The sequence below is a fragment of the Triticum urartu genome, chromosome 3A (assembly GCF_056163025.1).
Source record: "Triticum urartu cultivar PI428250 chromosome 3A, HENAU_Tu73, whole genome shotgun sequence".
NCBI lineage: Eukaryota > Viridiplantae > Streptophyta > Magnoliopsida > Poales > Poaceae > Triticum > Triticum urartu.
The window spans coordinates 732,053,641-732,068,668 of NC_141875.1; the positions used below are offsets into that span (position 1 = coordinate 732,053,641).

The 15,028-nt window shown below is 45.7% G+C and overlaps 1 protein-coding gene and 1 long non-coding RNA gene across 3 annotated transcripts; one reads left to right on the forward strand and one right to left on the reverse strand.

Moving 5' to 3' along the window:
* Positions 1–1,810: 1,810 nt before the first annotated feature.
* On the reverse strand, positions 1,811–5,821 carry LOC125549517 (uncharacterized). Of its 2 annotated transcripts, none has more exons than XR_015600043.1 (5): positions 5,590–5,821; positions 5,151–5,231; positions 3,465–4,325; positions 3,048–3,286; positions 1,811–2,185 (listed from the first exon to the last, which is right to left on the reverse strand). It is a non-coding gene; the product is annotated as an uncharacterized LOC125549517 (long non-coding RNA). The 2 variants fall into 2 exon arrangements; XR_015600044.1 differs by having other exon boundaries at positions 4,079–4,325; positions 5,590–5,819.
* Positions 5,822–8,095: 2,274 nt separating this feature from the next.
* Positions 8,096–8,680, forward strand: LOC147982361 (uncharacterized). Its single transcript, XM_087516285.1, has one exon. The coding sequence runs from the start codon at positions 8,096–8,098 to the stop codon at positions 8,678–8,680; it is 585 nt and encodes a 194-aa protein (XP_087372411.1).
* The last annotated feature ends 6,348 nt before the right edge of the window (positions 8,681–15,028 follow it).

Genomic DNA, 15,028 nt, shown 5'->3' on the forward strand with positions numbered 1-15,028 from the left:
TATATATGTTGAAGGAGCGGGTTACATGTGGAGTCCTATTAGGATTAGGACTAGTCTATCTCTAATACAAACCGGATACAAGTCTTGGTCTTAATTCCTTGTAGGTAAATATTCGTCATGCCTTTCCTCTTAAACCGGCCCACCATAGTATGAACCGGCCTTCATGAACCGCCAGTTGGGCCACCGGGTCTTGTTGCTCCTCTAACCCGTCCGTCGGGTCACCAGTGAGTTACAATGTCCAGGCGGGTTGCTTGTAAACCGCCAGGTCAGGGCGGGTCACCAGTGAATCGCCAAGTCTCAGCGGGATCTCAAATAAACCGCCAAGTCCGGCCGGTTTACGCCGCGGGGTATATCCCCGACACCGGCCCTGTCGAAGCACCCCTACTTCTCCCCACCACGGCTACTGGTGCAGACTGTTGAGAGGCCACAACAACCGCATGTCTTCGAAGAGGAGGCTAGATCCACCGCTAAGGATGGGTCCAAGAGAAGCCCACCAGCGCCGCACGCCGTCGTCCAGAAGCCGGGGAGGAAGGCCCGACCGGACTCCAGGACGCGCACGCACCCCCACCACCTCAGCCACGCCATCAGCACTGCCTGCGGATCCACGACAATGCCGGCCGCCCACGGCCCCTGCTAGCCTCGGCCCTCGCCGTCGGACGGGCCGCCGGTGCTAGATCGGACCGGGACTGCCCTGCACGATTCGCCCGAAGGAAGAAGCCCCGCCTCCACCGCACAGCCACTGTGGCACCGACGAGTGCCCATGCTACCAGCGTCACAACCTACAACCCCGCTGCCACGCCCTGCACACAGCGCCGCACCCCCGTTGGACCCGCCGCACCCTGCGCCACCAGAAATAGACGGGGAGGAGAAAGCCAACAACTTTTGGGAGCCAATCCTAACTTAGCACAATGAGTATGTCTAGGTCTCAGTCCACTGAAATTTAACCAAGTATTAGTTAAGTGACCTAACATACAGGAGAGAGAGAGAAAACTGTTTTTTTTGCATGGATCTTAATGGTAGATCTCACGGATATAGTGTCGACTGAGAGTCTTAGTTCTGAGATTGGGCAAGATTGTATCACAATCCTCTAATTACTGCCGTGAAAGAAAAACAAAAAATCAGCACGCAATCCCGTAATGTTGTCGATTTGATTTGATTGAAGCATGGAACCCAAAGAGAAGTGTGCTAGAGAGAGGAAAGAAATAGAGCAACCAATTACCGGCGACATTACGGTAGAAGAAAACGGAGACATAAGCGACGAGCGGTATAGAGATGCTTGCGCAACTTATACACACAGGCACACAACACATACGTACCTAGAAGGATATTGTGATCCGCTGCGGCACGCCACGCCGAGACACACATGCTGACATGCATTGCTCTCTCTTTTTAATAGGAACATATATGTAATTTGATTACAGTTACGAATTTTAAAGCTGGTTACTCAATTGTAGCAGAATAAAAGAATAGATTTCTTGCTATCCTAGGTGAATGCCCGTGCGTTGCCACGGCACAACAAAGATGTAGATATTGATCAGTAACCAAAGGGTTCTTAATTCTAGTTTGCAGACATCAACCACATTAGATGTACATGTTTCATATAAATTTTCTTTAGTAAATCCAACAAAGTCGACAATGCATATAATACCGACATCTTCATTTTAAATAAAAAAAACATGAGGTCGACAATGCATATAATACCAACATCTTCATTTTAAATAAAAAAACATGAGGTAGCAAACTCTCATAACTGTTGATAAAACTACAATGAAGTTTAACCAAAATTGTATTATATCAATTTCAACCCATTTTTTACTCCAAAAAGAAACTAATACAAATTATCCATAATAAATGCAAAAAATCGACGGAACCATCTGAATCAAGGCATTTTTTTTGACAACATCTGAATCAAGGCATAATGTTAGTGCCTCCCTAATTGTTTTCTGACCTTGATGTCTCTTCGTATATTCTAGTAGCCCAGAAAAAGTAGTCTAGACGATCTATTCTCACGGCCGCCCCCATGTTACATACACACGCTACGATGAAGACAGGGCACCAGAATAGACCCATATTCGATTGCATCGACAAAGATAAGGCAACAATAAAATAGCATCTCCTTCGGCTCTGCGTTGTTATACAACGGGCTCCATTGTGTTTATACTTAATCCTTAATCCTCAGCTCTACCTGCAGCTCCACATGGAAGAAACATCAAAACACACTAAGGCTTGTGAACAACTTTTAGCTATTGATAACGAAATAGCCTAAGATTACACATGGTCATTGATAAGATTGAATAACGAATCTTGTGTGTTTTCTTCCTTAAAGATCATGAACAGTGGGTTCAGTTTTCTATGTTCCTTCATTGATGATTGAATTTGCAACTTGTCCGCCGACTTGTTGACCAGAGCCTAAATGCGCTGTATGGCAGCTTCGTTAGGAGCTTGAACATGAAAGAGGACCAAAGGAAAAGTATTTTTTACTACATGTATATTCAGTAGCTCAGACCCTACAGCAGATTGTCTATGTTTGCTCTTTGTGCAAACTGAAGTATGCACATGTTTTACTGTAATTTAGAAAATTCAAACACAAAGTAGAGGATTTCTGCTTGTAGGACAGATCTGCTACCAACCATTCAGAAGGATTAAGCTAGATGTTGGCAAATCTTGTTCAGGTTGCGGTGGCAAAGATAGGTGATGAATTCTCATGTTTTTTATTGTCGGCTCCCTAGTACTATGAAGAAACCACATTGGTCTGCATCCAAAATCCTTCTGCTGTATCCAAAAAGAATCGACAATTAGTTTTGTCCTTGAAAGAAATAATGCTAATCAAGCAACCAATGTCATATTTGCGAGCTCAAAATTATTGGGAGCAAGGGATGGTTACTGGTTAGAGTAGCAGATGAACAACAATGGGCGATGCAAGAAATTGACTTCGCGTGCCAGACGACACTGGCGTACAATGGAACTAACCTGATACAACTTATACTTTCAAGTTGTATTTGCTTGCCCAATAGAAGTGGTAGTATTTGCAGTGCAATGGAACTAACCTGATACGACTTATTTGAGGAGACGACAACAACAGCCAAGGAGGCGGCATCGTCCAAGAGGAAGTCCTTGACATGTGACCTGGGCAGCATCTTGGTCAGGTACACGGAGTGAGAGATGATGCTGCCATTGCTCACGCTCGCCGGGACACATTGCTGTTGCCATTGCCGTAGTCTTTATTGCTGGGGCTGGTGCTGGTATCTTCCTCCATGCTTAATTCTATCACCGAGCCACATTTGACCTGATTTAGTAAGTTCAATGTACCGACATTATTTGTAGCACAAACCAAGCAGTGAAACATGATTTTAGAAGAGTTAAGATATATGTGGGACAGTGTGTCGTTTCACTTTCATATGCTTTCTTAAATGACCAAAAGGAATAGTAATTTGGTACAAGATAAATGTAGTTGCACACAGCACCTCTTCATAATGGCTGGAGCACCATGGTAACCGCACAAGCGAGAGCACAAGCCATCCTCCATCTCCAGTCGCACAAACACACTCAATATAATTTTTCAAATAAAGCATGCCTCATCTTCAGTCACACAAACACATTCGATATAAAGTCCTTTTATCAAGTTAAGACATCTATATCTTGCAAATAAAGCATGCCCCATTAATATAATTTCTCATAAGTTGGTAAAAGGAGAAACATACACATAGAAAATAATTTGACTATTTGTGTGAAACAATTCTAACACAAACACACCCACATGGTAGAAAGGATTTTGTGGATGCCATCATATGAACAGGCAGATCTAAAAGTATTAAATATTCCATGGCAATGCTATGTACTTTTCCGTCTAATCTATTTTACAATATCATAACACAAGTCATGACAAACAACACTTGCCTTGTCCCCTCAGGTATTCTCGAGGTTTTAGCGTAATGTCAATTGAGCATTGTTCAACAAAAGTACTATTGAACTGGCTAAGAACTTATATTTTACCTAAGTGCTACTACGATCATCAAAGCATAATCAGCCTATAGATATTCCTACATCAAAAAAATTATTTCTTCTTTGAGATACTCACTCGTTCCCAGAATATAGGATTTGGTGCTGCTTGCAAGATGCCCTCTTGTGCCGATTTCACTCGCTGCATCTTGCGTACGTGCAGTACCACGTCATTGTCAAGGAAAGCATGCTGCCATTGGCAGAGCTCCTGCAGGTTAAAAGGAACCTCCTTCTCTTGGTACCAGCAGAACCCACAGGTCAAAGGGCCCACCCCGTTGTTCGGGGTGCTCAAACCTGTAAGCTTGTCAACTGCAAAACCTTCTGATCTGCGAAAAAGGAATGGATAATTTGTCAAGGGTTTTACATCGATAAAACAATAAAGGAAACAGAACACAAATGGAAACGACCCTCATACACACACTCTGATCTGTGTGCACAGTTCTTATGTATATATAAGAGGAATGGCATAGGGACAGATTACCAATGGTTGTCAGAAACAACCTGAACCAAGCATAGAAATATTGTGCATTATATAGATAGATGCGGCGCAGCCTGAACCAAGCTTACAAATATCATGCCTTAAATAGATGAATGCAGTGGAACGCACACATAGTTTAATATTAATATATCCTGCAAGAGATGTGTAATATACATGTTCAGGACTTTAAATTTATGGGTAGAAGTAAACAAATATGGTCTGTCCAACGACGACCATCATGTATGTCTTTTATGGGCAAATTATCGCATGATAAATGGATTGGAAGGAGAAAATGAAAAACCCTAGCTCGAATCTGTACCTAAGTGATATATTGTTCTCAGGCTTCTCAACTACGGAACTTCTGTGCACATAAAAATAATTGCAGATCCATCAACAACAAAATTAATTTCACATTGGTCAGAATCAGTTCAGATCTCACCTAATACAAACACATGCCCTCTTCATGAGACCCTGAACCTGCCCTTAGAGTTCAAATAAATGTACCATTTGATAGCAAACCAATATTTTGTTTTTGCTTTATACATGACTTGCTCACTGCTCATAGTATAAAGCTAACTCGGTTGTAAAGGGAACTGGAAGTACCACTCAAAAAAGATAGAGAGCCCAAAAAAACTTCTGGACTGAAGTATAACTACTGAAATGGAGCGCGCACCTGCCGTTGAGATGCAACCGCTCGGGCGCTCGATCGCAGAAAACGAATCCGGGGAATATGAGGACGGAAAGGTCTGCTGGTCTGCAATTGAGATGCAAACACATATAAATTATCACTCAACAACATATGGGCAAAATACATTAGTTCGTATACTTGCAATGAAGATTCTGAATTTTGAAACTATCTTGCCACTTCACAATCATGGCTGGGGAAAAAGAGAGTACCCATGCGAACTTTTAGTTCAAACTCATGATAGCAAAGAAACACCATGAAAGATAAAATAGGTTTATTATTTACCAGTTCAGCGCACGACCATTTGTCTGAACAAAAACAAAATTTGGCTTCAGGCCATTGTTGACCATGGTCATGTGGATGCTGTAAATCCCTTATATCATCAAAACGGAGATATTAGCACCATTCTCGGCAAGCGTCAACTAACCTTCCTTTCTTGCTTCGTCACCCCCTCATGGGTTATGAGTTATGACGACCATGATGCCGGCCGTGCGTCCGAGCACCTGTGGTCTGTACATCGACGGCCAGCCCTTTTCTCATTTTCTGGTCACCGAAGAGTTCGATCGATCAGAAACCTGGAAGGGCGAGCGTAGTCATGTTCCTGCCCTGTGTGTGTTTTCTTTGCGCGAAAGTTCCTGTTTCAGTCAGAGAGGTAGAACTATGTGTCAGCAGTTGTCTTGTCACTGAACTTTTAAATGACCGGCAATAAAGGTTGCTGCCTAATTTTAGAATGCCAAGTGTAAGTTTTCCACATGTAAGTGTAGCAGCTAACATCTTTGAACCAAACTGAATAAAAGAGTCAAAATGGAATCCTTTCTGACCTCACAATGCCTATGAATTTCAAGTAGCCATCATTTAAACACCAGACACATTGTCCATGCAAAAAGAGGTGAAAAAAATCAAATCTGAACTGAACTTGACAGAATTCAAAAGTTGTATAGCTGACAATGGACCATCATATAAAACAAGATCTAGTAAGCAATGCAAGAGCACACACGTACAAAGGGGTGAACATCCCTGATTGGTACTTTAATTTAACACATCGAATCATTGAGTTAGCTAGGTCTAGTTACACGTACAGAGTTTAACATCAAGTGGCTGAGTTAGCAATGTCTAGCACGAAGTTAGGCATGTGACCTTCATGGGAAGAACTGGACATACCAATTCATTTGCGAGGCTAGGCCAATTCATTGTTGATGTACTTTAATTTAACACATCAAGGCATGTGACCTTCATGGGAAGAACTGACCTTCATCGAATAAGAAACCAGGGGATCGGATCGTGGGCAGCTTCCGGATCAGATCGTGGGTGGGATCAAGATGGGAAGGAGGATACGGATTCAGGGGATGAGAGGGATGGGGTGGGGATCACGAGAGCTTATCCATGTCTTGGGGCGGCCATCCATGCCGAGCGGCGGCAGCGAGGTGCCATCGTGGTGGTGACGGGCAACGTATCCGAGGCGCCGACGGCGCCGGCGTTCTCGTGATCCATGACGGCAGCGTCTGCCCGGATAGGCAGTTCGGCGGCGGCGGCGGCTGCGCTGCCCGGATCGGCAGATCGGCGGCGGCGGCGTATCCACAGGAGAGGGGGAGGAACGGATCGGGACCTCGTTCGGGGGAGGAGCGCTGTGTCTCGAGGGGATCGATGGGAGAGTGGGTTTTTTTTGCCGGGTGTTTTTTTGGCTGCGTGCGTGGGTGGGGTGGGGGATGAAAAAAAATCTAAAAAAAAAAACCAGCGAAGGTGGGACGAAAAAAATCATGATAGATGGGACGAAAATTAACCGGCGAAGACTATCAACTGCTTCATTATTAGGAGTAAAGATACCTGACATAGAATCTCTGGGTGGGCCGACATAGAATCCTTGGGTGAGCCGAAGCCTATCCGTCCACCCTCTAGACATGAAAATTTGGGGACCTCTGCTCTCCCTTCATATAAACTAATAAGGGCATGTATAATGGTGGCATATGGATACATATGCCCCATGATAAAAAGTAATTTGAGGCATCTACATTTATTTTTTTCTCCCCAATGCAAGCTATCACTAATGTGCCTCATTAAGAAATAAAAAATAAAGAATCTAGTACACATGCATCTCTATTTTTCACTCCAACCTTTTCAGCTTTTGTCATCGGACCACACCTTTTCTCTTCAAGCACCCGCCTCCTGAAGAGGATCCCGCTTCCCTATCCGAACCTACTTTACGTCATATCCGATCCTACATGGCATACGAGGCATCATCTCGAGGCTATGCATTGTACATGCCCTAATAGCTCTGCGGTAGCAGTTGTAGGACCACCTAGGCATATAAGAAAATGTTGTCAAGACCATCTAAAACAACAATACAAATTGTCTTCAAATGCCCCACAATGTTTTCTAATATTACAAGGACATTTTATATCCTCCACGAAAATTTTCAAATCTCATAATATGAGATACAAATTCCTCCAACAAAAAACGTGCATGACAATTTCTTGAAGTAGGAAATCATTATGTCTCGAGACTAACCCAATGTTGATTGGTGAATCCTATTTGTCGTCGGTTGCATTGGTTAGAGCATCTCCAGCCGCGCCCCAACACGCCCTTCCAAGGCGATATTTTCGCGCCGGCGCACAAAAATCAGCCCAGCCACGTCCCCAGAAGCCCATTTTTCGCCGGCTCGGGCCGAATTTGGCGCCGGTGGACCCAATCCGAACCCGGCGCGCTGGGGGCGCTCGGGGGCGCCGGGTGAAACGGTTTTGGCGCGAACTAAATGCGGGCCCCCGAGTCAGCGACACGGTGCTTCTCGTCGCTTCGTCGTCCTCATCGCCTCGGTTCCCGCAGGGGGAATCAATGCCAAAGCCTACCCCCCGCCGGTGGACGCACACTTCCCCTCTCCTCTCCTCTCCTCATCGGCTCTCCTACGTGCCTCCTCTCTTTCTCGCCTCTGCGCCACCATGTCGATGCGCCGCCTGGGCGCTGCTGATTTCCACGGAGTCCGCGAGCGCTGCTCCGGCGTCTTCTCCTCCGAAATCTCGTTCGGCGAAAAACGGCTCAATCTCGGCACCATCGACACCGCAGAGGAGGCGGCCCGTGCGTACGACGCGGCGGCGTGGCGCCTCCGGCGGCCTCGTTGGCATATGAATTCCCCCGACGTGTCGACGAGCCAGCGCGCGCAGGATCTCGCGCATATCCCCCGGCTTTTCACCGACGAGGATCGTCGTGACAACCGGAGGCGGCAGCGTCGCCTAGCGATCGCGGAGATGGACGTGGAAGCCATGGCGGAGTGGCGCGAACGCTTCCCGCAGGACATCGTCAACAAGCACAAGTTTTACAAGCAACGGAGGACGGAGAGGGAGGCGAGGAGGAATGAGCGAGCCGCTTATCGGGAGGGCAAGTGTGCGCAGAAGCAGGCCGCTCAACTGAACATGAAGCTAGGAGAAGCCTCGTCCTGGGACTCCGAGGACGAGCGGTATGCTGACGCCTACTTGCAGACGTCGGAGGAGGACATTACCGAGTCGGAGCCGGAAAACGACGAGTAGTTGATTTTTTCTTTTAACAGGCTTTGCTATGGTGAACTATCTATGTATCATTTTCATGATGTATACTATGGTGAACTATGTATGTATCATTTTCAACTTGCCGGCGGAGTTGGCGAGGAAGGAGGCGCGCTAGGGGCAATGACTGGCGGGACCGGGGAGGGGAAGTGCGCGGCGGTTGGGGGTTAAAAAATGAAAAATCGCCGCGGGGGTCGGTGACTAGGGGGAAAACGCCCTTATCGCTGATTGTATCGCCGGCTCGTTTTCAGGGGGCGATTTTTATGCGTTCTGGGGGGGCCAACGGTTGAAGATGCTCTTAGGAGCGCCACGCATGCCCCTGGGTCGGGCCATATAGGCTATCATCTACCATTTTTTCGAAGCTTGGCAGGCTGCCGAGAAGACTGTCAGCAGATAGCATCAGCAGGACATGACTAGACACCGGGAGGAAGTGTGGAAGGAAGACATGTACGTTCTTGTTGGTAGCTTAGCTATATGTATGACTGACTTGGCCGAGCCAAGGTGCCACATCCAACGGAAAACCCAAGGGCTTTGCTCTCCTCTGCCGATGAAGATGAGAGATACCAAAATCCGTACGCAGGAAAACGTCAGTCCACCTCTGAAACCACTGACTAATCTGAAAACTGCACAACCGTCAAGACATCCAAATAATCTTGGCGGCGATGGGCTCATCAAGGAATTCTCTGCCTACCATTCGTCGGTTTGCTTCTCTATTACTGTCTGATTTCGGCAGAATATCCAACCGTCCTTTCAGAATTCAGATAGGCCACCGCTTGAGCTGGATCGATTGCTCTAGAGCGTCTTTGATTTTCTTTCTTTCGATGTAATAATAATCACGGTACCAGTTACTAGTAGTACTACGCTAGAGTACATTTAATCAAGTAGTTGGATAATGTTAACTGCATGACTAGTGCTACAAGTCTACAACCCAGAAAGCTGGGAGGAAATATTCCTTTCACTGCCAACTGTCTGTTCCTTCGGTGCGTGTTTGTACAGTGTAAACTTTGATGCTACATTGGTACTTCGTGCAAGTTTTCTGCGGCATCATTTGTGTACAGATGGCCTAGTCTTCTCTTCTGAAGCCCGATACATGGAGAAATGCGTTCCGTAGAGATTAGCGAGCTGTCAAGATGCAACACCGACACCATGGGAAGTACTACGACCAAGCAGCGGCAGCAGTAGCAGCTGGAGATTTGATTCGATTATAGGGACGGGATCTACGATCACTACATTCCGATGGTAGCAAGTATTGTTGTCTCTAGTGAGTTGGAACACTTGAGTGTGACTCAGATATATAGATGTCTCTTGTAGCTTTGACCTTTATTCCTTCGGTGTGGTTTCACCGTTTCAGTGATTCAGTCAGAGACTCAGAGCAAAGCATTTATAGAGCCTGCTGAAACACTATTGGTCATGCATCTTGGACTCCTTGCAAGGTAGGTACGCACGCATCCATGTCCTCCTCTATTAATTTATCACATTTTAAGCAGCAAATTTAGACATCCTTCCAGATATGCTCTACTACTTGAGCTGGATCGGTTGCTCTAGCTAGCTAGATAGTACGTAATTAAACTAAGAGGGTCTTGATTTCCTTTTTTTTTGGTGTAACAGCAAACATGTGTAACACATCATGTACACTTAATAGTTACCACTATTCAACTAGAGATTGTATTTAATCAAGTAGTTAGATAATACTAACAGCACACTGAAGAATCAAACATAACGGCAAACAGCATGACTAGGACTACAACCCATTACCCATAATTGGAAGTAAATATTCCTTTTACCTAAATTCTCTGCTCCATCTTTTACAGTGTCAACTTTGATGCTACATGATCATTTACAAAGTTACTGTGTGTGACATCATTTGTGATCACTGATCAGGGCCTGGACCATGGTTTTCAATTTCAGTTTCAGAACTGTTTCCAAGCATACAGCCTGGCTAGAGCAGAAATCACGTTTGGGCGCTGATCTGCGCCGGCGCACCGGCTCAGATTTGGGCCGGTCGCCTAGCAGCCGCCTGATTGGAGCGACCAGATCCGTTCGATCTGCATCTCTCCTTCCTCCCGCACAGGATCCAGCCCGTGCCGCCTCCGCCTTCACACCCGCGCCGCCACCTCGCGCTCATCCGTGGCCACCCCGGCGTCGCCACCGCTCGCCCCCCTGTTCGTCGTGCTCGTCGTCTACTGTCGCCATCAACGAACACACCTCTTTGATGGAAAAATCATGGCGGCCGTCGTGGCAACATTTTCATCACTGGATGAAGCAAAACAGACATAGTTGTAGCCAAAAAAAATTATGGCTGTCTGCTACCGCTTGTAGCTCACCGTGCAGGTCGCAAACACACGGCCGCCATCGTGGCAACGATTTTAATGATGGTCGTAGCAAAACATGGTCACGGTTGTAGCAAAAGAACATCATGGCCGTCGCCGCTAGTTGTAGTCGCCGTGCAAGTCATGAACATTAGCGTCTTCGGTTGTAGCAAATCACCTCGCCGGTTCCAGCAAATGAACACCATGGTTCCAACATTTTTTGTTGCCGGTTCCAGCATTGGGAGAAGTGCTTAGCTTTGGGTTCGATCTTGCAGTGTCCTTTCCCAGTGACAGAAGGGGCAGCAAGGCACGTATTGTATCGTTGCCATCGAGGATAACAAGATGGGGTTTATATCATATTGCATGAATTTGTCCCTCTACATCATGTCATCTTGCTTAAGGCGTTACTCTGTTTTTAACTTAATACTCTAGATGCATGCTAGATAGCGGTCGATGAGTGGAGTAATAGTAGTAGATGCAGGCAGGAGTCGGTCTACTTGTCTCGGACATGATGCCTATATACATGATCATACCTAGATATTCTCATAACTATGCTCAGTTCTATCAATTGCTCAACAGTAATTTGTTTACCCACCGTAGAAACACTTATGCTCTCGAGAGAAGCCACTAGTGAAACCTATGGCCCCCGGGTCTATTCTCATCATATCAATCTCCATCACTTTATTATTGCTTTGTTTTTATTTTTTACTTTGCATCTTTATATAAAAAATACTAAAAATATTATCTATCCTATCTATCACATCTCACTTGTCGAGAAGGGATTGACAACCCCTAATCGCGTTGGTTGCGTTGAGATATTGTTTTGTGCAGGTGCGAGGGACTTGTGCGTTGCCTCCTACTGGATTGATACCTTGGTTCTCAAAAATGAGGGAAATACTTACGCTACTCTGCTGCATCATCCTCTCCTCTTTGGGGAAATCCAACGCAAGCTCAAGAGGTAGCAAGAAGAATTTCTTGCGCCGTTGCCGGGGAGGTCTTCGCCAAAGTCAACATACCAAGTACCTATCATAATCCCTATCTCTCGCATTACATTATTTGCCATTTGCCTCTCGTTTTTCTCTCCTCCACTTCACCCTTGCCGTTTTATTCGCCCTCTCTTTTCCGTTTGCCTTTTTCTCGCTTGCCTTTTGGTTGCTCATGTGTTGCTTGTTTGTCGTGATGGCTCTACCAAAATTTGGTGATCTCCACCTTAAAAGGTTAGAGGAAATCGAAAATAATGTTAGGAAGTTTATGGTTTTACAATTTGAGCATAATAATTTCTTTAGAAACGAGCTCAAGGAACAAAAAGGTTTTATGAGTTATATGAATAAAGAGCTCGATGATATGTCCAAAGAATTTGATGGTATAAGAGCCCAAATTGATCATGTTGAAAAGATGACTGCTGAAATTTCAGATATGCAAGCTACCTTAGTCAATAAGATGGCCGCTAAACCGAATTCCTATGAAAATCAAGATGAAGATCTAAAAGTTATTGATGTGTCCCCTATTAAATCTTTGTTTTGCAATATGAATCTTGATGAAACTGAATATGATCTTCCTTTACCTAGAAGGCGTTCCAAAAATTCAGAGTATTTAGACCTTGATGATGAAATTGATGAAAGTGGGATTGAAAGAAATAAAACCCTAGATGTTTCTAAACCCACTATATTGGATTTCAAGGAATTTAATTATGAAAATTTCTCTTTAATTGATTGTATTTCCTTGTTGCAATCCGTGCTAAACTCTCCTCAAGCTTATAGTCAAAACAAAGCCTTTACCGAACATATTGTTGATGCCCTGATGCCATCTTATGAAGAAAAACTTGAGTTGAAAGTTTCTATTCCTAGAAAACTCTATGATGAGTGGGAACCGACTATTAAAATTAAAATTAAAGATAATGAGTTTTATGCTTTGTGTGATTTGGGTGCTAGTGTCTCCACTATTCCCAAAACTTTGTGTGATTTGTTAGATTTCCGTGATTTTGATGATTGCTCTCTAAACTTGCATCTTGCGGATTCCACTATTAAAAAACCTATGGGAAGAATTAATGATGTACTTATTGTTGCAAATAGGAATTATGTGCCCGTAGGTTTTATCGTTCTTGATATTGATTGCAATCCTTCTTGTCCTATTATTCTTGGTAGACCTTTCCTTAGAACGATTGGTGCGATTATTGATATGAAGGAAGGGAACATTAGATTCCAATTCCCATTAAAAAGGGCATGGAGCACTTCCTTAGAAAGAAAATAAAATTACCATATGAATCTACCATGTGAGCCACCTATGGTTTGCCTACCAAAGATGGCAATACCTAGATCTATCCTTGCTTTTATGCCTAGCTAGGGGCGTTAAACGATAGTGCTTGTTGGGAGGCAACCCAATTTTATTTTTGTTTTTTGTTTTTTGCTTCTGTTTAGGAATAAGTATTTGTTCTAGCCTCTGGTTAGATTTGTTTTTGTGTTTGAATTAGTGTATGTGCCAAGTAAGACCGCTAGGATAACCTACGGTAATAGTAATTTGATTCTGCTGCAGAAAACAGAAACTTTGCGTGCACGAAAATAATTTTAGTAAATCACAGTGAGGGAGTCCTGGATTAGGGGGTGTTCGGGTAGCCGGACTATACCTTCGCCGGACTCCAGGACCATGAAGATACAAGATTGAAGACTTCGTCCCGTGTCCGGAAGGAACTTTCCTTGGCGTGGAAGGCAAGCTAGGCGATGCGGATACTCAAGATCTCCTACCATTGTAACCGACTCTGTGTAACCCTAACCCTATCCGGTGTCTATATAAACCGGAGGGTTGTAGTCCGTAGGACAGAACCATCATACACAATCATACCATAGGCTAGCTTCTAGGGTTTAGCCTCCTTGATCTCGTGGTAGATCTACTCTTGTACTACCCATATCATCAATATTAATCAAGCAGGAGTAGGGTTTTACCTCCATCGAGAGGGCCCGAACCTGGGTAAACTTCGTGTCCCTCGTCTCCTGTTACCATCCGACCTTGACGCATAGTTCGGGACCCCCTACCCGAGATCCGCCGGTTTTGACACCGACATTGGTGCTTTCATTGAGAGTTCCTCTGTGTCGTCGTCTTTAGGCCCGATGGCTCCTCTGATCATCAACAACGATGAGGTCCAGGGTGAGACTTTTCTCCCCGGACAGATCTTCGTCTTCGGCCGCTTCGCTCTGCGGGCCAATTCACTTGGTCATCTGGAGCAGATCGAAAGCTACGCCCCTGGCCATCAAGTCAGGTTTGGAAGCTTAAACTACACGGCGGATATCCATGGAGACTTGATCTTCGACGGGTTCGAGCCACAGCCAAGCGCGCCGCACTATCTCGAGGGGCACGATCTAGCTCTGCCTCCGAACAGTGTCCTGGAGGCCGCACACGCACCGGTTCCGACCCTTGACTCGGAGCCTACTGCGCTAATTGAGGATGAACGGTTGGACGTCACCTCGGGGGCTGCGATCTCAAAGGAGATCGAGCTGAACGCTAGCCCCGCACTCCGCATGACCTGTGACCCCGAGGGTCAGGACTCCTCCCCGAACTCCAAACCCCCCGCGCCCCTGCCAGTCGAAGCCGATTAGGCGCCGATAATGGAGTTCACCGCCGCGGACATCTTTCAGCACTCACCTTTTGGCGATATCCTGAATTCTCTCAAGTCTCTCTCTTTATCAGGAGAGCCCTGGCCGGATTACGGTCTGCGAGGATGGGATACGGACGATGAAGAAATTCAAAGCCCTCCCACCACCCACTTGGTAGCCACTGTCGACGATTTAACCGACATGCTTGACTTCGGCTCCGAAGACTTCGACGGTATGGACGACGAGGTAGGAGACGAACAGGAACCAGCACCTGTAGGGCACTGGACGGCCACCTCGTCATATGACGTATATATGGTGGATACTCCAAAGGATGGAGATGGCGATGGAACAGCGGGGGATGACACCTCCAAGAAACAGCCAAAGCGCCGGCGTCAGCGGCGCCGCTCTAAGTCCCGCCAAAGCAAAAATGGTGATTC